The sequence below is a fragment of the Dipodomys spectabilis genome, unplaced genomic scaffold, assembly GCF_019054845.1.
Source record: "Dipodomys spectabilis isolate Male_0828 unplaced genomic scaffold, ASM1905484v1 ptg000030l, whole genome shotgun sequence".
Classification (NCBI taxonomy): Eukaryota; Metazoa; Chordata; class Mammalia; order Rodentia; family Heteromyidae; genus Dipodomys; species Dipodomys spectabilis.
In genome coordinates this window covers 12,235,076-12,255,000 of record NW_024870707.1, presented here as the reverse complement: position 1 = coordinate 12,255,000, position 19,925 = coordinate 12,235,076, and the positions used below count along the sequence as shown (strand labels likewise).

Here is a 19,925-nt window from a genome sequence, read left to right as displayed (position 1 = left end):
GTGCAGTAAGCTACCACGACCTGTCACACCTTCAAAATCTGCCTGAAGCGGCCCTCCCCAGCCCTGTTCTCTCCAGCGTGGTGTCACACTATCTCTAAGGCCAAACTGATCTTGATTGGGCCCTCATGACCGGTGGGAAATTACCAGACCCAAACCCACCCCAGCGCCCCAGCTGCGGTTCAGCGGGCAGCCTGGTTTCTCTGTCAATCAGCTTTCCTAGAACCGCAGCTCCCGCCCCACGTCTCCATCAGCGCCGGGCCTGTGTGTTTGTGATCCTCTGCTGGGTCTCATTTCTATTGTTTCAGTGCCAAAAGACCCTATCTATCTCTAGTTTCAGGGCCAATGGAAAGGGTGAACAATCCCTACCTTATGGTCCCCCATGGAGTGAGGGCCTCCAGATCACTCTCCCACACTCTCCTCTCCTTTCCCACCTGCGGTTGGTAGGGACCTGCCCCGAGATGCAGGCATCTGGGGATGGGCACTGTGGGGCCCAGGCCTGTTGTCTTAACAATAGCTCATGTACCAGGCACCCGGGCACCCACGGGGGCAATTAGCGAGTGTAGGAGGGAGTTTCCATGGTGGCCGTCCCGAGGGGGTGCACCAGGGTGCAGGGAGGGACAAGGGCCGGTGGGACATTTCTCCTTTGTCCTGGGTACACTAGGCCTTTGTTCTTGCCTGGTGCTCTTTGGCAGCTGGAAGCAGGGGCATGAGTTGGGAGGTGGACTTGGGTTGGTGTCCCCACTCCCCTGGGAGTGAGGAAGCCTCCTGGGGGGGGGCTGAGGAGAGGAGGGCAGAGCCCACTCCCGAGCCCAGCCCAGCCTCACCGCTCAGGGCCAACAGTGCCAGTGCCTTACCTTACCTGCCATCCAGAGGCGGAGACAAGGCAGCTTCTCATTGGCTCTTGTTGCAGCCAATGAGAAGTGTGCATCCCCAGGCAGGGCTGGGAGGGTGCATGAAAGTGGGAGGGGAAAGGCTCTTTGTCCAGAGTGGGCATGGAGGTCATCGAACAAACTCCATCCAGGCATCTGCTCGCTCAGACTTTATTCCAGCCCCTCATGAGCCTCTGGGGCATCCCTTAGCCCAGCAGCAACCTCACCCCCACACTCCATCCACGCTGGCTTTGGTGCTGGGGAGGGCTTGGGCACCATCATGATATGTGGCCCACCGGGCTCCCCCCAGCCCCTCTGTGACCTTCCTTCACTTCCGTGTCTGTGCTGTGGGGAGCCCCGCCCTGCCCCCACGGCGTGGGCCTTGCCTGGAAGGGAGATGAGTCACCAAGTCCCAGCAGAAAAGTGTAGAACCCACTGTGGGCTGACATCTACCATTAGGATTGGGGGTACTGATCCTTGGTACCTTCAGAAGCGGGTGTCCAGGAAGGACACAGAGCTTCGATGGGCTCTGGGGGCGCCCTCCAGAGAGGCTCCTCGTGCCCGAGGCAGGAGCCCATGAAACGTCTTGCCACGGGTCTGGGGTTTGCGTCGAGGTGGCCTGGACTCCTCGGGAGGCTGGACCACAATTTGGGGCAGCTCAGGTTTGGGGCTTCCCCGCGCCCCTGCCAGCTGCTGGGCCTCAAAGATGGCTTGAGCTCCGGGAAGGCGGGCCTGCAGCTGAGGGTGTGGCCCGGGTGAGGACTCGGCCAGCTGGGCCAGCTGGACCCTGATTTCCCGCTGCAGGTCCCGCTCGGACAGGGCCACACTGTGTACCTGGGGAGAGCCATGGGGCTGAGGTTGCAGGCGCTGGGGGAGAGGCAGGAAGCCCTGGGTGCCTGGGAGGGGGGGCGGAGGGGAGGGGAACAGACAGTACAGAGTCCCAGGAAGTGGGTGAGGGCTCGGGGACTCGCAGACAGCACAGCACAGCGCTGGAAGCCTGAGGTTTACACCATCTGCAGCTCAGAGATCAGGAACTCAGCCTGGGGGGGGTGTCTCACATTGCCTCAGTTTCCCCCTCTGTGCAGCACAAAAGAAGGCAGGCAGAGACACCTACCTGGGACATGAAGATCTCCTCTTGCAGCTGGCTGGGGGCAATAGCTCGCAGGGCCCCAAGCGTCTCCAGGAGCCCCGGGCAGGCCCTGCGCTGCTCTGCAGTGCCCAGCGCCAGGCGCATCAGGGTCAAACCCACCCGGAACAGCACCTTGGCACCTGCACGGGGAGGGACTTAGTCACAGGGAGCAGAGCCCTGCACTACCTCAGTTCTGCACCTTATCCTGTCCTCAGAATATGGATCCTGCTGGGTGCTAGTGGTCACATCGGTAATCTTAGCTACTTGGGAAACTGAGGTCTGAGGACCATGGTTCAAAGCCAGCCTGGGTAGAAAAGTCCCTGAGACTCTTATCTCCAACCAACCCCCCAAAAAAATCTGGAATGGAGCTGTGGCTCAAATAGTAGAGCTCCAGCTTTAAACAACAACAACAAAAAGCTCAGTGCTAGCACTCAGCCCTGAGTTCAAGCCCTAGGACCAGCACAGACTAACATAAAGGAGCCTGTGCAAGGCATGTCCTCAAGTAGAGGGGTTGAAGTGGGCTTGGACATCTTGCCTGGCCTGAGTCTTGAGGTCTGAAGGAAGGGAGGTAACACATGGATGAAGACTTGAAAGCTAGCAGCCAGAACACTAAGGGAGCTCCTGCTCTTAGCCCTGCATACGGGGTGCAGAGCAAGCGTCCAATAGATGAATGAACTGATTTCCGGTACTTTTCTCTTTTTTTGGCAGTCCTGGGGCCTGAACGCAGGGCCTGAACACCCTCCTTAATGCTTCTCTATGCTCAGGCTAGAATTCTATCACTTGAGCCACAGCACCACTTCGGGCCTTTTCTGGGTATGTGGGTGCTGAGGAATCAAACCCAGGGCTTCGTGCATGCTAGGCAAGCACTCTACCACTAAGCCACATTCCCAGCCCTGATTTCCAGAACATGTAAGGTGTTTTTCTGGACATCACATAAAAACCAAAAAGGAGAAGGGTTATTGGTGGGCCATCAGGGCTGAGGCTCAAAGACCCCAAAAGCCCAGGTTGGCTCTGCTCTGATTGCCCAGCCCGGTGCACCTCGCGCCCTCCGGTCTCTGCTCACGTTCACCTCCACCAAAGAGCAACCGCTTCCTGCCACGCTCCTGTCACTCTCTGTCACCTCCTTGGTTTTATTTCTTCATGGCCCTGGTGACGTGCTATAAATACCTTGTTAATTTGGTTACTGTCACCTCCCACCCCCATCCCCACCCCTGCAGAATGAAGTTCTCGCAGTGGAGGGGGTAGGCCAGTCCTGGCTACCTCTGGGTCCTAGAGGTGCTCAGCCAGAGCCTGCGGGCTTGGAGGAGAATTGGCTTCCTGTCCAAGGCCACGTCCAGCCTTGCACACCCCTGAGCCACTCAGAGGTGACACACGTGCCGTGGCCACCCCAGCTCCCCCTGGGCAGTGCCTCTTCTCCCTATGGTGGTCTTCGGCACAGCTGGGGGCTGGCGGCTATCCCACGGATGAAGTACCACCCAGAGACTCGCCCATGCCCCATGATGTGACCAACCCCCCCAGAAGTGAGCTGCCTCCCCAGTGCGCCCCGCGCTCACCCTCGCTGAGGAAGGCATCCCAGACGCGCAGCACGGTGGGGAAGGGCAGCGAGCGCGTGAAGAGGCACAGGAACCACTCGGGCAGGTAGAGCAGGGGCCCCACGCCCGCCCGCTGCAGGTGCTGGTGCACGCGGGGAAGCAGCCGCCGCAGCAGCGCCGTGAACACATCAGCGTCCAGCCGCACCGCCTCCTGCAGCCACGTCCATCAGTCAAGGGCCACCCCTCCACTCCCAGACCCCAGGGTTCGAATCTCCGTCCCCAGCCCCCCTCCTGTCTCCAGTCTCCTTCCCAGACTCTCACCATGTGGGGCCCGTAGTAGCCGGGGAGGTAGAGCTCACAGATCTGCACCAAGCACCAGAAGGCCTCCTGAGGGCGGGGCAGAGGCCTTGAGTCCCCCCAAGGAAGGGAACACATATATGGGGGAAGGACTGGGAAGGGGCTGGGTTGCTCCAACCACATGTGATGCCTAGGAGGGCTCTTATCAAAAGAGCCTGGCCTGCAGGGGGGGGGAGTGGGGGGGAGGGAGGGAGGGGACAGGCAGAGCTTGGAAGTCCCAGGACTCAGGTGCTGGGTCTTGAGCATGGCCATTGGGGAGGCCCCAAAGTTCACTGTTGCTGGGACACTACAGAGTTTGAAGTTGGCATAGTCAGAAGATCAAGGTGAAAACTTCCCAATGGCTGGGGCCGGGGTTAAGATCAAAGGCCCCAGGTTCTTGGAGCCTAGGTCATTAGACCAAGGTTGCTAAACCTCATGGAACAGGGTCTGGGAGTAAAGGAACACAGGAGCCTGAGTTCCTGGGACTGGAGGTCCTGGGTTTTAGAACTTGGATCATTGGCGGGGGGGGGGGGGGGGGGAACCCTAGCTCTCCAGGGACTGAGGGTCTCCATCGAGCTAAGGTCAGGGTCTTAGAGCAGGGTCAAGGTCACTCACCTCTGGGGGCAGGTGCATAAGCAGCACTGCAGCCACAGGACCCTGGGCCTGGCAGTAGCCTTGCTCCGGTCGGTACAGGGTGTAGGCCTTGAGAACCTGCAGGAGTCCCTGCTGCCTGTATAAACCCCCCCCCCCCCCCAAAATCAGGGCTCGCCCACCAGACATCCCTTTCCTCCCCTTGTACTCTGTAGATCCCTGTTCCCTGCTGAATCCCCACAAACACAGGACAAACCCAGCTGCAGCACTTAGGGGTGGGGGGAGACTGGGGACCGTGGACATCTCCAGCCTCATACCCGTGGCCCTGGGGGGACACAAACATCTCGTGCAGAGGGAACTGGCGGTGCAGGTCCCTGCTGATGGTCTCCATCCACTGCGGGTCTCCGCGGGCGTCTGCCAGCTCCTGGGGGGTGGGCAGGAAGGGAGCTATGAGGGTCCAGGGTGTCAAGGACCTCTGGGAAGGGGAGATGGAGTCCCTGCCCATGTTGTCACCTGATAGGTGCCAGGGCTGTTCTTCTGACACACTCGGGCACCACACAGCAGAGGCCAGCACCGGGCCCGCAGCGCTGAGGGAATCCCCTTCCGGCACTGGATCTTCACCTATGCAAGAGGTGGATGGGCTCAGTTAGGCAGTCTTCCTGCACCTGCTGGCAAGCCTCAAGCAAACCTCCTGTTGTCCAAGGGCCACTTGGGTGGCAGGGAACAAAGGCCATAGCTTTTGGGTAACAGTAAGAGGGTGCCAATGCAGGGTCTCTCTGCTCTTCTCCTCACCCCCCCTTCTCCTCCATCTTTTTGTCAGTGGTGGGGCTGGAACTCTGGGCCTGGACGTTGTCCCTGAGCTCCTCAGCTCAAGGTGAGCGCTCTACCATTTGAGCCACAGCGCCACTTTCGTTTTTCTGGTGGTTCATTGGCGATAAGAGTCTCACAGACTTTCCTGCCTGGGCTGGCTTTGAACTATGATCCTCAGATCTCCGCCTCCTATGTAGCAAGGATTACAGGTGTGAACCACCAGTGCCCAGCTTGCTCTTACCTTCTTGTACCTACGGGACATAGTTTTTTCCCAGTGTGAGGTCATGTCCACCCACTTCATCTCTCTCTGGCGGATAAGGTCTGCAGGAGGACGATCCGGCCTAGGCGACATGTAACACAGGTGTTTCCCAGAAGCTGTTTCCTAGAGCCTCGACCTCACACCCTCCCCTCCACGCGAATATCAGCAGGACAGTCTGAAGAAGTAAGTGCCTGTGTGCTGGGGAAGGAGCTGTTTGTTGGCTGACACCCAGGACAGCGACCCAATGATGATTCATAGAGGGATCTGAGAACTAGAAGTCCTGAGTTTTAATCTGCTTCTGTCTCATTTCTGCTGTGTGACCTCAGGAAAGTTTCTGTCTGTCTCTGAACTTATTTTCCTGTCTATATATTGGGGAAGAGATGTAAATTCTATGACTCTGATCTGGGATTCCTGGGCAGAGATTACAAAGGGGGAAGAGAGCTGAAGCTGGCACTGATGGCTCACACCTGTAATCCCAGGTATAATCCCAGCTACTCAAGAGGCTGAGATATGAGAATTACAGTTTGAAGACAGCCTGGGCAGGAAAGTCTGGGAGACTATCATTTCCAATGAATCAGCAAAAAGCTGGAAGTGATGCTGTAGTTCAAGTGGTAGAGTGCTAGCCTTCAGCAAAAGGAGCTCAGGGACAGTGCCCAAGCCCTGAGTTCAAGCCCCCATGATGGGGGAGGGGGAGAGAGAGAAGCAAAGACAGACAGACAGACAGACAGACACGCACGCACGCACGCGCACACACACACACAGAGACACCATCTCCTCACTGCCCTTCCACCTCGAGTCTGAGGAAGGATGGCAGTGGTTGAATCCTGGGCTCAGTTCTTACTACCAGACCTTCTCAGACCTGTGTGGTTAGGCCTCACTCCAGAATTTAGGCCTCAGATCCTGCACCCCCCATCCCCCCATCACCTTGTCCACTCACCCTGGCTCTGCTGAGCTGCCCCCGATGAAGCCATACCGGTCAGCCTGGCGATAGGGACTGGGCCCGTTGAGCTCTGAGTCGGATCCCAGAGAGCTGGAGTCATCCTGCACCAGGTCCTCCCCCAGGGCCCGGGCCATGATGCCCCAGAGCCCCGAAGTCACAGACTGCAAGATGTGCAAGGGCCGGGATGAGGGGTCAGTCCTGGCCAGGGTTCCCCACCAGTAATCCCCAACCTCAGGCCTGGCAGTAGGGCTAGAGGGACTAGGTTTGGGGGTCTTTCATCAAGCCCCCTGTGTGCCCTCTTTTATTGGGTCCTGGGCTAGGCCCTGAAGTGACAGAAAGGTGGAGACTCAGTGCAGAGACCTGGCCCAGGCCCAGGCCCAGTCCCAAGCCAACCAGACCAGCTCACCTCTCTGCTGTATCTCACCTCCTCTTACTTCCTCTTCAAACAGCTTCAGTAGATGCTTGGGGGCCCCTCCCAAACAGAGGGGGGTGACCCCTTCCTCTGTGAAGCTCTTCCTGCCTACCCCAGTGCTCCGGAGCCACAGGCTCCTCCCCTGTCTCTCAAGCAGCTTGGGCCTGCCAGAGATGAAGACAAGACGCCAGGGCATCTCATTTTGAGGTTACTGATCTGTAAAACACCCAACTTGGGGCTCCAAGAAGAATTACGGTTGGTTTAATGTTTTCTCTTTATAAAGTAATAACTTTTTTCCCCTCAATGATGGGGGTGTCCTGGGGCCTTGCACACACCAGGCAAGTACTTGGTTCTGAGCTACAACTCCAGCCTGCATGCACACAATGAACTAGTGCTATGCTACTCCAAAAGTAATGGTGACCGCACACCTGTGGCTCATGCCTGTAATTCTACATATTCAGGAGGCTGAGATATGAGGATCACAGTTCAGGGCAGAAATGTCTATGAGACCCTATCTCCAATTAACCACCCAAACAGCTGGAAGTGCTTTGGCTCAAGTGGGAGGGCTACCCTTGAGCACAAAAGCTCAGGGACATTGCCCAGCCTCTGAGTTGAAGCTTAGGGCCAGCAAACACACACACACACACTTAACAAAACAAAACCTAATTTAGTGGGGGTAAAGGAGGCTCACACCTGTAATCCTACCTACTCCAAAGCTGAGAGAGGAAAGATCTTTTGATGCTAGCCAGGAAAGTTCACAAAACCCGAGGGAAAGGGAAAAAAAAAGTAATAATAAAGCTGGAGGTATAGCTCAGATGGTAGAATGCCATCCTAACAAGAGGGAGGTCCTGAGTTCAAATCCCAGTACCCTTTAAAAAAAGATTTAGGGCTAGGAAGGTGGCTCAGTGGTAGAGTGCTTGCCTTGCATGCCTGAGGCCCTGGGTTCGATTCCTCAGCACCACATAAGCAAAAAGAAAAAAGCTGGAAGTGATGCTGTGGCTCAAGTGGTAGAGCGCTAGCCTTGAGCTGAAGAGCTGAGGGACAGCGCCCAGGCCCAGAGTTCAGGCCCCACGACCGGACCCAAAACAAAACAAAACAAAAAAAAAAAGAAAAAGCCAGGCCTGGCGCTATGGTTCAAGTGGTACAGCGCTAGTCTTGAGCACAGAGGCTCAGGGACAGCGCTCAGACCCTGAGTTCAAGCCCCAGAACTATCACACACTAAAGAAGACAGGGCTGGGAAGGTGGCTCAGGGGCAGAGCGCGTGCCTCGCATGCATGAGGCCCTGGGTTCCATTCCTCAGCACCACAGACACAGAAAAAGCCAGAAATGGCGCTGTGGCTCAAGTGGTAGAGCGCTGCTAGCTGTGAGCACAAAGAGGCTGGAGGACAGCGCCCAGGCCCAGAGTTCAAGCCCCGGGCTGACAAAGAAAAGAGAAGACAGGAGGCACAGGCAAGGTGAAGCAAAGTATCCTGAGTTCAGACACGGCTGCCAGCTGCCTGGAGGCCACGGAGACCCCGTGCTGGGATATCTGAGCCTCAGTTTCCTTTCCTGAACTTTGACGACTTTCTCCACAGTGATTAATCTACGCGCACATACACACTCGCCGCGAGCTGGGGCGGGAAGGACGGCTCCGCCTTCCGCAGAGAAAAACAACTTCCACAGCACTTCCGGTCCCAAACGCGCGGACCGCCGCCGAGTGACTCCCCAGGGGCGGGGCAGGCCGGCGCCCCGCCCCGCCCGGCAGGCCCCGCCCCGCAGGAGGCCCGCCCCCTGCAGGCCCCGCCCCCGCCCGGCAGGAGGCCCGCCCCCGGGCCGCCGGGGTCACTGCGCTTCCCTGCCAGCGGGGGCGCTAGAGCACGGGGCACCGGCGGGGCGGGGCGGGGCGGGGCGGGGCGGGGCGGGGCGGACGGCCGAGGAGGCGGGGCGGCGGGCCGGGGGCGGGCTGGGAGGGCGGAAGGAGAGGCAGGCCGGAAGAAGGCTCCGAGAGGGCGGGAGGCTGGAGCAGGCCCGTAGCTGTTGGGCCGGAGCGGCGGCGCCGCCATGTCCGACAGCGAGAAGCTCAACCTGGACTCTATCATCGGGCGCCTGCTGGAAGGTGGGCTGGGGTGGGGAAGGGCGGCCCCCGCCGCGCCCTGGCCCCGGCCCGGCCCGGCCCGGCCCGGAAGCGGCGCGCGGGCGGGTCTGACCCTCCGAGGGCCAGCTTGGACTGGGCGGGGACGGGCCGCGAGGTCCCGAGGCCTCGGCCTCCCCTCCCCCCGCCGTCCCGGAGGTCGGGGCGCCCTCGGGTGGGGGCAGCCACCCCTCCGAGCCCGAGCCCGGGGCGCACGCCCGGCCTGGGCTCTTGGGGCGGGGGAGAAAGCTATGAAACCTAGCTTGGAAAGGGGTCCTGTGCTATTAGGACATGGGTGACAAGCCCCGTGCCCACAGACCCGTCTCGAGGGTCTCCAGGGTGGCTGGGGTCTTGCCTTGGGAGGCCTGAGGCGGAGAATCTTGGGATCAGGGTTCACCGATGCCTGTGGTCCAGGAGAGGCCCAGGTTCCCCCCCCCCCAAAGCGGGGCCAAGAGACCACCCCACCCGAATCGCCCTGCTTCCTTCCGTCTGAGGACCCGGGGCCTTAACAGCCCATTGCGCTCCCAGTTCAGGGCTCGCGGCCTGGAAAGAATGTACAGCTGACAGAGAACGAGATCCGTGGTCTGTGCCTCAAATCCCGGGAGATTTTCCTGAGCCAACCTATACTTCTGGAGCTGGAGGCTCCCCTCAAGATCTGCGGTGAGCTCCTAGCCAAGCCCTGACTTCTTGAAAATGACACTGTGACCCTTCCCAAAGTTCCTGGATCTCTTTTCTCTTGAGCCCCATTTCTGGCCTTGGGTTCAAGTTCAGGTCTTACCTCTAACTTCCCTGGATCACAGGTGACATCCACGGCCAGTACTATGACCTTCTGCGGCTGTTTGAATATGGTGGCTTCCCTCCAGAGAGCAACTACCTCTTCCTGGGGGACTATGTGGACCGGGGCAAGCAGTCTTTGGAGACCATCTGCCTGCTGCTGGCCTATAAGATAAAGTACCCTGAGAATTTCTTCCTGCTCCGTGGGAACCATGAGTGTGCCAGCATCAACCGCATCTATGGCTTCTATGATGAATGTAAGTGGTCTGACTGTTGAGGACTGCCTGGGGCAGGAACTGCCCTCTCTGCTCTGCATGGGACCTTCGTATTGGCCTGGTGTCAAAATGCTTGGTGTACTTGGGAGTGCATGGAGGCCCCATCCCTTTATACCTGTCTTCTCTGACCTGCAGCTTGGTAATGAGAGGGGCCTGGTGTATAGATATACCTGGAGGGTTGCTCCCAGGGCCCTGCTTGATGTCAGGTCCTTCACCAGGACGTCCGGTAACTGAGCACTTAGGATGCTTGGTGTACACTAGACTTTACTGGTCCAAAGCAGAGATAAAGCAGACCTGGTTTGGGCTTGGCCCTACTCAAGCCTATGAGTCCGTCAGACTGGAATTTGGGTTCTGTGGACCTTAGGTGCTTTAGAATTATTCCTGGAAGGTAGGTAGGGGTGTGGTGAGGTAGAGGTGGAAGGCTTGAGCTGTCCTTGCCTTCAATCTTCTATCTAGTCCACAAAGTATCCTAGAAGAGCCAGAGAGGGGGCTGGGAAGGTGGCTCAGTGGTAGAGCGCTTGCCTTGCATGCATGAGGCCCTGGGTACGATTCCTCAGCACCACATAAGCAAAAAGAAAAAAGCCAGAAGTGGTACTGTGGCTCAAGTGGTAGAGCGCTAGCCTTGAGCTGAAGAGCTGAGGGACAGCACCCAGGCCCAGAGTTCAGGCCCCACGACCAGACCCAAAAAAAAAAAGCCAGAGAGCCAGGCTGAGGGTGGGGTGGCGTGGCAGGCTGCCCTGTAAGCCATCTCTTTTCTGTATACAGGCAAGAGACGCTACAATATCAAACTGTGGAAAACTTTCACTGACTGCTTCAACTGCCTGCCCATCGCAGCCATCGTAGACGAGAAGATTTTCTGCTGCCATGGAGGTGAGGGGGGCTGTAGGCATGTACTGAGAGACTCCTGGGAAGGGAGCAGCCAGACATGCCTACAGGCCTTACAACAAAGCTGTTAATAGGCACCTGGAATAGCTCTTGGGCTCTTCTTAGATATTGCTTCTCATACGAAGTCCCTTTCTCCCTCTCCCCCCACTGCTAAGCCGTACTCTTTCTGGCTGCGGCATGCAACATCCTGCATGGAACTCATTTGTCTCTTTTCAGGCAGGAGCATCTTTGTGCTTATGTTCTGGACTTGGAAAAGGCTGAGGGAGATGGTCCTGCCTGCCGGGGCTTCAGGAGTCCAGGAGAGGGGTCCAGTGATGTTGGGAGCGTGAGGCTGGGAGTCGAAAGCTCCCTAGAGGAGTGGGGGCTTGCTTTGAGTTTTGAGGAAGTATCCTGTCCCAGCAGGCCTGTCCCCAGACTTGCAGTCCATGGAGCAGATTCGGCGTATCATGCGGCCCACAGATGTGCCTGACCAGGGCCTGCTGTGTGACTTGCTGTGGTCTGACCCTGACAAGGATGTGCAGGGCTGGGGCGAGAACGATCGGGGTGTCTCCTTTACCTTTGGGGCTGAGGTAGTGGCCAAGTTCCTACACAAGCACGACTTGGACCTCATCTGCAGGGCACACCAGGTATGGGTTGGTGGCCCTGGGTTGAGGCAGTAAGGGGAGTGGGTAAACTTGCAGACCCAACTATTTTTGTTCTTGCCCAGGTGGTAGAAGATGGTTATGAGTTCTTTGCCAAGCGGCAGCTGGTGACACTTTTCTCAGCTCCCAATTACTGTGGCGAGTTTGACAATGCTGGCGCCATGATGAGCGTGGATGAGACCCTCATGTGCTCCTTCCAGGTGGGTGTGGGGAAGGGGCCAGTAGGCCCTGTGGGTCACTGCTGGGGACCTGACCAGCTCTGTCTCTTTTAGATCCTCAAGCCCGCTGATAAGAACAAGGGCAAGTATGGGCAGTTCAGTGGTCTGAACCCCGGAGGCCGCCCCATCACCCCACCCCGCAACTCTGCCAAAGCCAAGAAATAGCCTCCGTGTGCCGCCCGCCCCTCTGCCCAGATGATGGATTGATTGTACAGAAATCATGCTGCCATGGCGGGCCCACCCATCACAGGGACACAGCATTAGTGTCTTCTTTCTTTTTTTTAATGGATCAATAGCAGCATCCAGTCCCTCAGGGCTCCCTCCCACCTGTCCCTCCAGTGGCTGCAAGTGGGATCCTGGGGCCAAGGCTGCAGCTCAGGGCAATGGCAGGCCAGATTGTGGGTCTTCAGCCTGGCTTGGCCACAGGGCTGCCAGCCAGACCCTGGGGCAACCCATCTGGTCTCTTGAATAAAGGTCAAAGCTGGATTCTCGCCACGGCCTGTTTCCTTGTCCCAAACACTGGGCCTGGCAGCCCTTCCACACAAAGCTATTTGGGAAGGCAGGCTGGCTGGGCACAGGCCCAGCCAGGGTAACCCCAGCCACACAAGTCAAATCCAGAGGCTCTTAAAAATTCCAAGGCAGGGCCAAAGTGTTGGGAAAATAAGAAATTATCAGCCACATGGGGGGGTCCCAGTGGTGTGTCTGGGGGAAGGGCAGCTCGTGATTGGCAGTAGGAGTAAATCAACAGCACTATGATTTTTTTCTTAGAGATAAGCCTCAAGAAGGCAGGCTTTCAGCCCTGGCCAGGTGGCTAGAACTTAGCTTGAGACTCTGTGGTGAAGAGGTGAGGACCTGCCAGTGAGATAGCTTCTAGCCACCAGACCTGGGAAGAGGCATGATTGGTTGCAGTGTGGAGGGAGATGACAGGACTCAAGCCAAACATGGTGGAGTGGGACCTGCAGGAGGCAAGCAGAACTGCCAGCACTGCCCTTATGCCATGCCCTGGTCAGAGCCCCTGTCCTTCCCCTGCTGGGACTTCTAGTCTAAGGCCTTTAGCTTCTCAGCTCAGCCTTCACCATCACTGTCTTCAGCCAGCACAGGGCTAGGGCCCTGGGGGGAGTGTACAGGAGCTAGGATGGAGCCAAAGAACAGCGAGCGGAACTGGAAAGAGAACAGAGGAAGCCCATGGGTTCTGCAGGCTGTTCCCTTCCGCCCCTCCCAGCCCTTGCCTCTACAGCCAGCCTCTACCTTCTTGGGTGGGGGAGTGCCAGGCACTGTGCTGGGCTCAGCTTCTTCATCAGAGTGCAGGCTGGGGTCGTGGGAGGGCTGGAAGCCAGGTGAAAGAGAAATGGGGGGCTGTGCCCGAGAGCCTGAGCTGCCTGCGGCAGTTTCCATGGCAATCATGTAAGAGTCAATGTCATCACTGGCAAAGTCATCCAGCTGGGATGTGCTGTAGGCAGAGACAGTGTCAAGAATAGGGAGAGAATAGGGTACAGACACACCCCACCTTAGAAGGCCCAACAGGAGGTAGGGGCCTCAAGACTGCTTGTGAGCTCTTGGTTTTATTACTTCCTGATTTGACTGGAGAGGAGAGGATGCAGGGGTTAAGTGGGGGCTTCCTGAAGGGAGTGGGCCTGGAATCCCTTTGATCAGAGTTCAGGTAGGGGCCTGAGGGAGGCATCCTGGGGTCTATTTAGCTCAGCTGGGGGAGGGAAACTGCAAACCCTGTGAATGAGGGCCACAAGGGGGCTCAAGCACCTCCCCCCCACCCCCTTCCCAGGGAGACAGGAGCTGGAGCGCACTGGAGCTCAGGGACGTGCCGGGCTGGGGGCCAGACTAAACTTCCTCTGCTTCAGCTACACTGGGCCCATCCTCCCCACCCCACCTGCCCTCCCAGCCACCTGCTTCCTCAACCCCAGGCAGCCCACAGCCTCTAGCAGCTCTTTTCCTCCTTGGCCTGGGAGGCGGCTCAGAGGGAAGGACTCAGCCAGAGGAGGAAGCCAGTGGGACCTCAGGGACGCTTCTCAGTGGGAGGGGTTTTAGTACATCTGACCAAGAAGGCTGCGCCTCCAGGGCTGGGACCTGGCAGGAAGTGTGCTATGTTGGGGGGAGGTGCGGAAGCTGCAAACAACAAAGATGGAGGGCGGGGGGAAGGGAGGCAGGGGGCTGGTGCCCTCACCTGTGAGCCTGCAGCTGAGGTGCTGTCCTGGGGAGCTCTGGGGAGCCCAGGTACTGCAAGTGTGGGTCCAGGTCTGCAAGTGTGGCCAAAACAAAGTGGCCATCCAGCAGTGAGTCCTCAATGGTGAAGATGGCTGGCCTTGGCAATGAACAGACATGGCTAGATCATTCCTCTTCTGGGATCCCAAAGCCCTTCCTCCCCTGGGCAGAGGCCTGGGGAATTACCTTCCTGGGGCATCAAAGTGAATGCTAAGAGGCAAGTTCGCTGACTCTGCAAAGCTCAGGAGCCCCTGAGAGGAAAGAAGCAGGCAGTGAGGGCTTGGGCTGGGAAGAGGGTAAGTGGGTAGGGTAGGGTGGGGGTGGGGGAAACTTACCCTGAATTCCTTGAGGCAGAATGTGATAGCTACCCCTTCTGGAGCCTGCAGTTGCTGGAAATCCTCTTCCCCGATGCTCATCTCAGTTACCATGGCTTTGACAGTGCTGTCTGTAGGGGCAGGCACAGGAAGAGCCTGGGTCCCTGGGTCCAACCCCACTCCCACCTGGGGTCCCTCCCAGGGCATGTCCAGCTCCCTCACCTGCCTCTTCTTCCTGGTAGCTACGCAGGATGACCCGGCGGCCACGGCCGATGCCCAATGTCACTTCAGCCAGTGCAGGCGAGAAAGGCAGAATGGCATCCCCCAGTACTCTGTGAAGAGGGCAGAGTGTCACACCCGAAGGAGGCAAGGCAGTGACTTACACATGAATGGTGGGTGTGCAGGCCTAGCACACGCAGGGGTGAGTGGACAGTATTGCCTGCCAGGTCAAAAGCTTCTGAGTGAAGGGGCAAGCAAAGAATCTGGAGAAGGAAGCAGCAAGGCTGGGCAGGCAGCCCCTGACTAAGCAGTGGTAGGAGAGGGCCAGGGATGGGACACAACTATATACATTCTGCTCCTAGGAATCTGGCCCCCAGAGAGCCCTTACAGCTGGAGGTGTGGCTTGTCTAGCATGTAGAAGGCCCTGAGTTCCATCCCACCACTGAGGGGGAGGGGGACAGGGTGGGAAAAACAAATCCTTCTTTTCTAAGGATACATGTTGCCAAACGTTTGCCGAAAAATAACATCTGGACTTTGCCTGGAAACCACTGAGGAGCTGGGGATGTCTCTCAGAAGTTCAGCACTTGCCTAGCACACTTAAGAGGTCCTGGGTTCCATGCCCAGTATTGCAAAAAACAACCCAAACAAAAAGAAACAATTGCTCATTTTGAAAAAGGGACAGAATAAGGTGATAACCTTCCCTCTTTCTCTACCCAAAGGAGTCCTAGCTTAATAGACTCTGGGGAAACAGATATCGAGACCCAAGGGAGCCCTTCAGTCATCATGAGAAATGAATTTGAGTGGGGGAAGTCCTTTCTCTGCTAGTTCTTGGGGACCTTCACTTGAGCCCCCTTCTCCATGCCCTGTGCAACCCTGACTGGTCAGTGCTACCTGACCAGTCAGCAACCCTCCTGGACCTCCACCTCCCTGCCTAGCCTCCTTCCTTGTCTTGAGGACTCCGCAGGACTACAGCTGGGCAGGAAAGAGGCTTTCCTTGAATGAAGGTAACTAGGCGAGAGAGGGGCTTTGTACCTCTGTTAAGGATAGCCACTCAAGGTTAGTCAAGAAATTTGCCTGCAGGTCACAGATAGACTTGCTATATGAGGTATCAGACCTCTGAGAAGGCAGGCTCCTAGAGGCAGAGAATAGGGCAGGGTGTCCTGCCCCTCCATGCCAGCACCTGTTTTCTTTTTTTTTTAACCAGGGCCTCATACCCTCACTGCACTTTTTTTTCTCAAGGCTATCTACCACTTGAGCTGTGTCTCTAGTCCAGCATTTTGATGTTTAATTACTTTTCTGCCTGGGCTGGCTTCAAACCATGATCCTCCAGGTCTCAGCCCCCTAAGTAGCTACATGTGCCCCTAGTGCCACTGACCAGCCTGTGCTTTTAGTAACTGTGGAAGGACCTGGGCTGAGTGAAATCTAGGTTCACAGAAAATCCAAAGGCTAAAATGAGAAAGTTTGGGTGTTGGTGGTTCACACCTGTAATCCTATCAATTTAGGAGGCTGAGATCTAAAGATTAATGTTTGAAACCAGCCCAAGGGGCTGGGAAGGTGGCTCAGTGGTAGAATGCTTGCCTTGCATGCATGAGGCCCTGGGTTCAATTCCTCAGCACCACATAAGCAAAAAGAAAAAAAGCCAGAAGTGGTGCCATGGCTCAAGTGGTAGAGCGCTAGCCTTGAGCTGAAGAGCTGAGGGACAGCACCCAGACCCAGAGTTCAGGCCCCATGACTGGACCCCCCCCCCCAAAAAAAAAAAAGAAACCAGCCCAGGCAGGAAAGTCCAAGAGATTTTTTACCTTCAATTAATCACCAAAAAGCCAGAAGTGAAGTTGTGGCTCAAGTGGTAGAATGCTAGCCTTGAGCAAAAGAAGCTCAGGGACAGTGCTCAGGCCGGAGTTTAAGCCCCAGGACTAGCGCCGCCCCCCCCCCCCCGACTTCCCCCCCCCAAAAAAAGGCTAAGTGACAGCATCTCAGCCCTGAGTTCAAGCCCCAGTACACATAAACACACAAATGCACATTCACACATACACATACCCTTGAAGCCCCAGAGAGGAGTGGCAAGGGCAAGCTCACCTTGCTGGGGCACGGAGCACATGGGGGCATGAGGCTGGGTTGAAGACAGCCTGCAGAGATTCACAGTCCTGGAAGGACAGGTTGTGAGTCTTCTTCACCCCTGGATGGCCAGACAGCGTCTCAGTGGGCCTTGTCAATCTTCCCCCAGCCTTCCCTCTGGCTCAGGAGCCCCTGTCTGAGTAGCTGCCCACTCACCATACTTGCAGTGCAGCTGGATCACCAAGCTGCTGCTCCGGCTACTCAGGGAGATGCAGCACTTTTCCACAGTCTTCTCCAGTGTTGCCAGAGAACGGAACACAGACAGGAAGGACTGAGTGGGAGTAGGACACATCAGCCTGGCAAGTCCAATGTAGGCTCTGTCCCATAACTAGCCTAGCATGTACGATAAAGGGACCCCATGATATTCAGGGCATCTGCACACTTGCTCATGTTTTTGCTGCCTGGAAACCTGCCATCCTCCCAACAGGGCTCCCCCACCCCCCACCCCTACACACACACACACACACACCACACATACCATTAGCTTCTGTGGGCTTTATACTGTGCCCCTAGCTGCATTTTGCACTGGATTGCTACTTAAAGTTCACTCTTCAGTGACCCACCACAGGTGTATAGCTGTGGAGATGCCGGGGGTGTGGGGAATACCCCTGCTGAAAGACCTCACCTTCATCTGTATCTTACAGCGCAGTGTGTCCAGATCAGAGGTGGCCACCTGGTACTGCTGGAAGAAGAGGGGGGCAAAGAGGAAGCAGGCATAGGCAGAGCGCGAGGAGTTCACAGTCCGGAGGGAGAGCTGGGACACAAGCAGCAGGAAAAAGGACATGGTTAGGGGCAATGACGAGTCCATCCTTCTGGCCTACTTTTGCCTGCACTTGCCTCATGGCCATCGTGTATGAAAACCACCCTACCCCGTGGAGGCAGCTGTACCATCTTCTGAAGCGCTCTCGGGACGCTCCCACAGCGCGGGGGGCCGCATTTCCCGCTCTGTGATACTATTCCTCTAAGTCGACCTCACCCGTACACACCCTCCACTGGGCTCTCCAGAAAGGCAAGAGCTTTCAGTGCACACAGGAGCCGGGGAAGAAGACAAACTCAAGTCACGTCCTAACCACAGAGGAGGAAACGGAAACTTCGCAGGCAAATCTGCTCACGATCCTCCGGCCCAAGACCCAGCCCCTCACCCCATCATCCAAGGGTTCCAGGTAGAGCTCGTCCCCCATCCGGGACAGGGAGTGGACGGCCTTGCCGAGCACTGCAGGGAAGAGGGTAGAGACGGGGTTAAGGTGGCGCCATTGGCGGGCTCACATGCCCCGCCGCTACGTCGGCCCAAACTCACCCTTCACGTTGCCTCCAGTGACCAGGCACTTCATGCCGTACAAGCACCACTCGCGGGCCCAGCCTGCGATCGGGGTGAGACTGAGATCTCGCCTGCATAAGGTCCCCGTAACTGGGGCCCGGCAGCCACAGCACAAGTCCTGAGTAATCTTCCCGCGCGCCGCCCCCGGCCGGCCCCGCCCCCGTCTCCTTATTGGCCTAGACTCAGGCGCCTCCGTCACGTGAGAAAAACGTTCGTCGACTCGGCGGTCACGTGACGGAGTTCGTTCTGGGGTGGGCCCAGGTCACGTGACCCGGAGCTCGGGCTCCCTCTCGGCTCCCGGCGTCCCCTTTCCCCGATCCACTCGCTGCTGGTACGCGTCCGTGAAAACCGAGGCGCTCCGTGGGACACACGGTGGGCCGCGCGCCGCGGCAACGGCCCGAGAGGACAGAGCTGCGGGGCCGGAGGTGCCGGGCGGCGGGGCCGGCCCTGGCCTGGGAGTGCCGTCTCCGCAGGTTTCCCTGGTAACTGTCAGGGACTGAGGGGTTGCAGCGGAGCCGTCCTCACGCGGTCGGGTCTGGGATTGGGGGCGGCGGCGGCCCCGGCTCTCACGGGAAGGAAGAGGACTGCCTGCGCTCGGGTTTCGGGATCCTTCGCCGATCTGCACTGATGCGTGAAGAGAGGACGGAAGTTTCCCGGAAGAAAGGGATCGAAGGGGCTACCTAGCAGAGGGAGAAGCAATGCGGAGACTCGGTGGTGTGTGGGCCTCAACCCGAGTAGAGGGGAGGGGGACAGGGCACTGAGAGGTTGCTGCCCCGTGAGGCAGGAGAGGATCATGGCTGTGCGGCTGTGCGTCTTCTACAGAGACACCAGACTGCGGCCGAGGGTCATCAGCTGCCAGGTTTTCTTGGGTGTCGGGGTTTCTTAAGTCTCAGAGCTGTCTCTGGCCCTGTGTTCCCTTTAGCACCACCTTTCATGGCTCTTTGAAGGGTCACGGGCATCCCAGCATTCCTGTAGAGCTGGCAGATGCCTCACTCTTCTGGTTTTGTGGGTGGTGAAGGAAGCTATTTTTGCCCCCTAGCCTTTTACCTTTGAGCTAGTTTGTTTCATCTTCAACTCCCCTTCCTCCGTAGCCCTTTGCCCTTCCCTAGGGCCTATGGGAAAGGCGGCTTTGCCTTGCCTCTGCCAGTGAGCCGCTCCCCCATGTAGGCCTTCTCTCATTAGATTCCGAGTTATCCTTAAGACTGTCTCCCCCACCCCTTCCATTTCATCTTTCAGCAGATCCTGACTACTTTATCTCCCAAAAAGATAGCATCTTGGCCCTCCTAACTTCATTGCCACCTGGTTTGAACCATAGTCCTTTGATCTGGATTACCACAACAGCTCGCAGTGGTTTTGTGCCTCTACCCTGTCCCCAACAGTTCACTCTCCCCATGGAAGCAAAAATTACCTTCTTGAAACTTTGTCAGTGCCTCTCCCTTGTTTACAAGTTGTTGCCATAAAATCCAAATGTTTGATCCTGTGCATACAGAATCTAGGTCCTGGGCTGAGAAGGTGCCTCAGTAGTAGAGCACTTGCCTTGCATGCCTGAGGCCCTGGGTTCCATTCCTCAGCACCACATAAGCAAAAAAGAAAAAAGCTGGAAGTGGCGCTGTAGATCAAGTGGTAGAGCACTAGCCTTGAGCTGAGGGCTATCTTTTTTTTTTTTTCTGGGCCTGGGCACTGTCCCTCAGCTCTTCAGCTCAAGGCTAGAGCTCTATCACTTGAGCCACAGCGCCACTTCCGGCTTTTTTTCTTTTTTGCTTATGTGGTGCTGAGGAATTGAACTCAGGGCCTCATGTATGCAAGGCAAGTACTCTACTACTGGGCCACCTTCCCAGCCCCTTCTCTGTTTAATGTCTGTGTTTCCCATTGCTGTGTCAACCTTACACTGGCAGGGGTTCTCTTTTGTTGTTGCTGTATCTCTGTGCCTCACTCAGGACCTGGCCCTCAATATATAATCA

At 57.2% G+C, this 19,925-nt stretch overlaps 3 protein-coding genes across 6 annotated transcripts; 1 reads left to right on the top strand and 2 right to left on the bottom strand.

Annotated features, from left to right (window-relative positions):
• Window positions 1-1,024: 1,024 nt before the first annotated feature.
• Window positions 1,025-6,962, bottom strand: Tbc1d10c (TBC1 domain family member 10C). Of its 2 annotated transcripts, none has more exons than XM_042675612.1 (10): window positions 6,891-6,962; window positions 6,464-6,627; window positions 5,509-5,608; window positions 4,971-5,078; window positions 4,775-4,881; window positions 4,482-4,596; window positions 3,852-3,917; window positions 3,552-3,741; window positions 1,984-2,138; window positions 1,025-1,703 (listed from the first exon to the last, which is right to left on the bottom strand). In XM_042675612.1, the coding sequence occupies exons 2-10, from the start codon at window positions 6,598-6,600 to the stop codon at window positions 1,356-1,358; spliced, it is 1,326 nt and encodes a 441-aa protein (XP_042531546.1). In that variant the 5' UTR covers window positions 6,601-6,627; window positions 6,891-6,962; the 3' UTR covers window positions 1,025-1,355. The 2 variants fall into 2 exon arrangements, with proteins under 2 accessions (XP_042531546.1, XP_042531547.1); XM_042675613.1 differs by having other exon boundaries at window positions 6,873-6,896.
• Window positions 6,963-8,830: 1,868 nt separating this feature from the next.
• On the top strand, window positions 8,831-12,272 carry Ppp1ca (protein phosphatase 1 catalytic subunit alpha). The gene is made up of 7 exons (XM_042675618.1): window positions 8,831-8,973; window positions 9,517-9,648; window positions 9,789-10,019; window positions 10,803-10,907; window positions 11,325-11,548; window positions 11,629-11,763; window positions 11,836-12,272. The coding sequence occupies exons 1-7, from the start codon at window positions 8,919-8,921 to the stop codon at window positions 11,944-11,946; spliced, it is 993 nt and encodes a 330-aa protein (XP_042531552.1). The 5' UTR covers window positions 8,831-8,918; the 3' UTR covers window positions 11,947-12,272.
• Window positions 12,273-12,547: 275 nt separating this feature from the next.
• Window positions 12,548-18,091, bottom strand: Rad9a (RAD9 checkpoint clamp component A). 3 transcript variants are annotated; one of them, XM_042675614.1, is made up of 11 exons: window positions 17,944-18,091; window positions 17,789-17,859; window positions 17,272-17,400; window positions 16,803-16,917; window positions 16,608-16,707; window positions 14,535-14,644; window positions 14,334-14,443; window positions 14,185-14,249; window positions 13,961-14,098; window positions 13,030-13,231; window positions 12,548-12,942 (listed from the first exon to the last, which is right to left on the bottom strand). In XM_042675614.1, exons 1-11 carry the CDS (start codon window positions 17,975-17,977, stop codon window positions 12,847-12,849), a joined length of 1,170 nt encoding a protein of 389 aa, XP_042531548.1. In that variant the 5' UTR covers window positions 17,978-18,091; the 3' UTR covers window positions 12,548-12,846. The 3 variants fall into 3 exon arrangements, with proteins under 3 accessions (XP_042531548.1, XP_042531550.1, XP_042531551.1); XM_042675616.1 differs by lacking the exons at window positions 17,789-17,859; window positions 17,944-18,091 and adding an exon at window positions 17,633-17,782; XM_042675617.1 differs by lacking the exons at window positions 17,789-17,859; window positions 17,944-18,091 and adding an exon at window positions 17,516-17,573.
• Between the last annotated feature and the right edge of the window lie 1,834 nt (window positions 18,092-19,925).

Coding starts and splice junctions, on each gene's coding strand:
- Ppp1ca (XM_042675618.1), top strand. CDS start 8,919: ATGTCCGACAGCGAGAAGCTCAACCTGGACTCTATCATCGGGCGCCTG. Junction 8,974..9,516: donor CATCGGGCGCCTGCTGGAAG/GTGGGCTGGGGT, acceptor TTGCGCTCCCAG/TTCAGGGCTCGCGGCCTGGA. Junction 10,908..11,324: donor GATTTTCTGCTGCCATGGAG/GTGAGGGGGGCT, acceptor CTGTCCCAGCAG/GCCTGTCCCCAGACTTGCAG.
- Rad9a (XM_042675614.1), bottom strand. CDS start 17,977: ATGAAGTGCCTGGTCACTGGAGGCAACGTGAAGG. Junction 17,860..17,943: donor CACTGGAGGCAACGTGAAGG/GTGAGTTTGGGC, acceptor TCTTCCCTGCAG/TGCTCGGCAAGGCCGTCCAC. Junction 12,943..13,029: donor GCACTCCCCCACCCAAGAAG/GTAGAGGCTGGC, acceptor TTCTCTTTCCAG/TTCCGCTCGCTGTTCTTTGG.
- Tbc1d10c (XM_042675612.1), bottom strand. CDS start 6,600: ATGGCCCGGGCCCTGGGGGAGGACCTGGTGCAGGATGACTCCAGCTCT. Junction 3,918..4,481: donor TTATGCACCTGCCCCCAGAG/GTGAGTGACCTT, acceptor CCCCGCCCTCAG/GAGGCCTTCTGGTGCTTGGT. Junction 2,139..3,551: donor GGATGCCTTCCTCAGCGAGG/GTGAGCGCGGGG, acceptor CTCCCCGTGCAG/GTGCCAAGGTGCTGTTCCGG.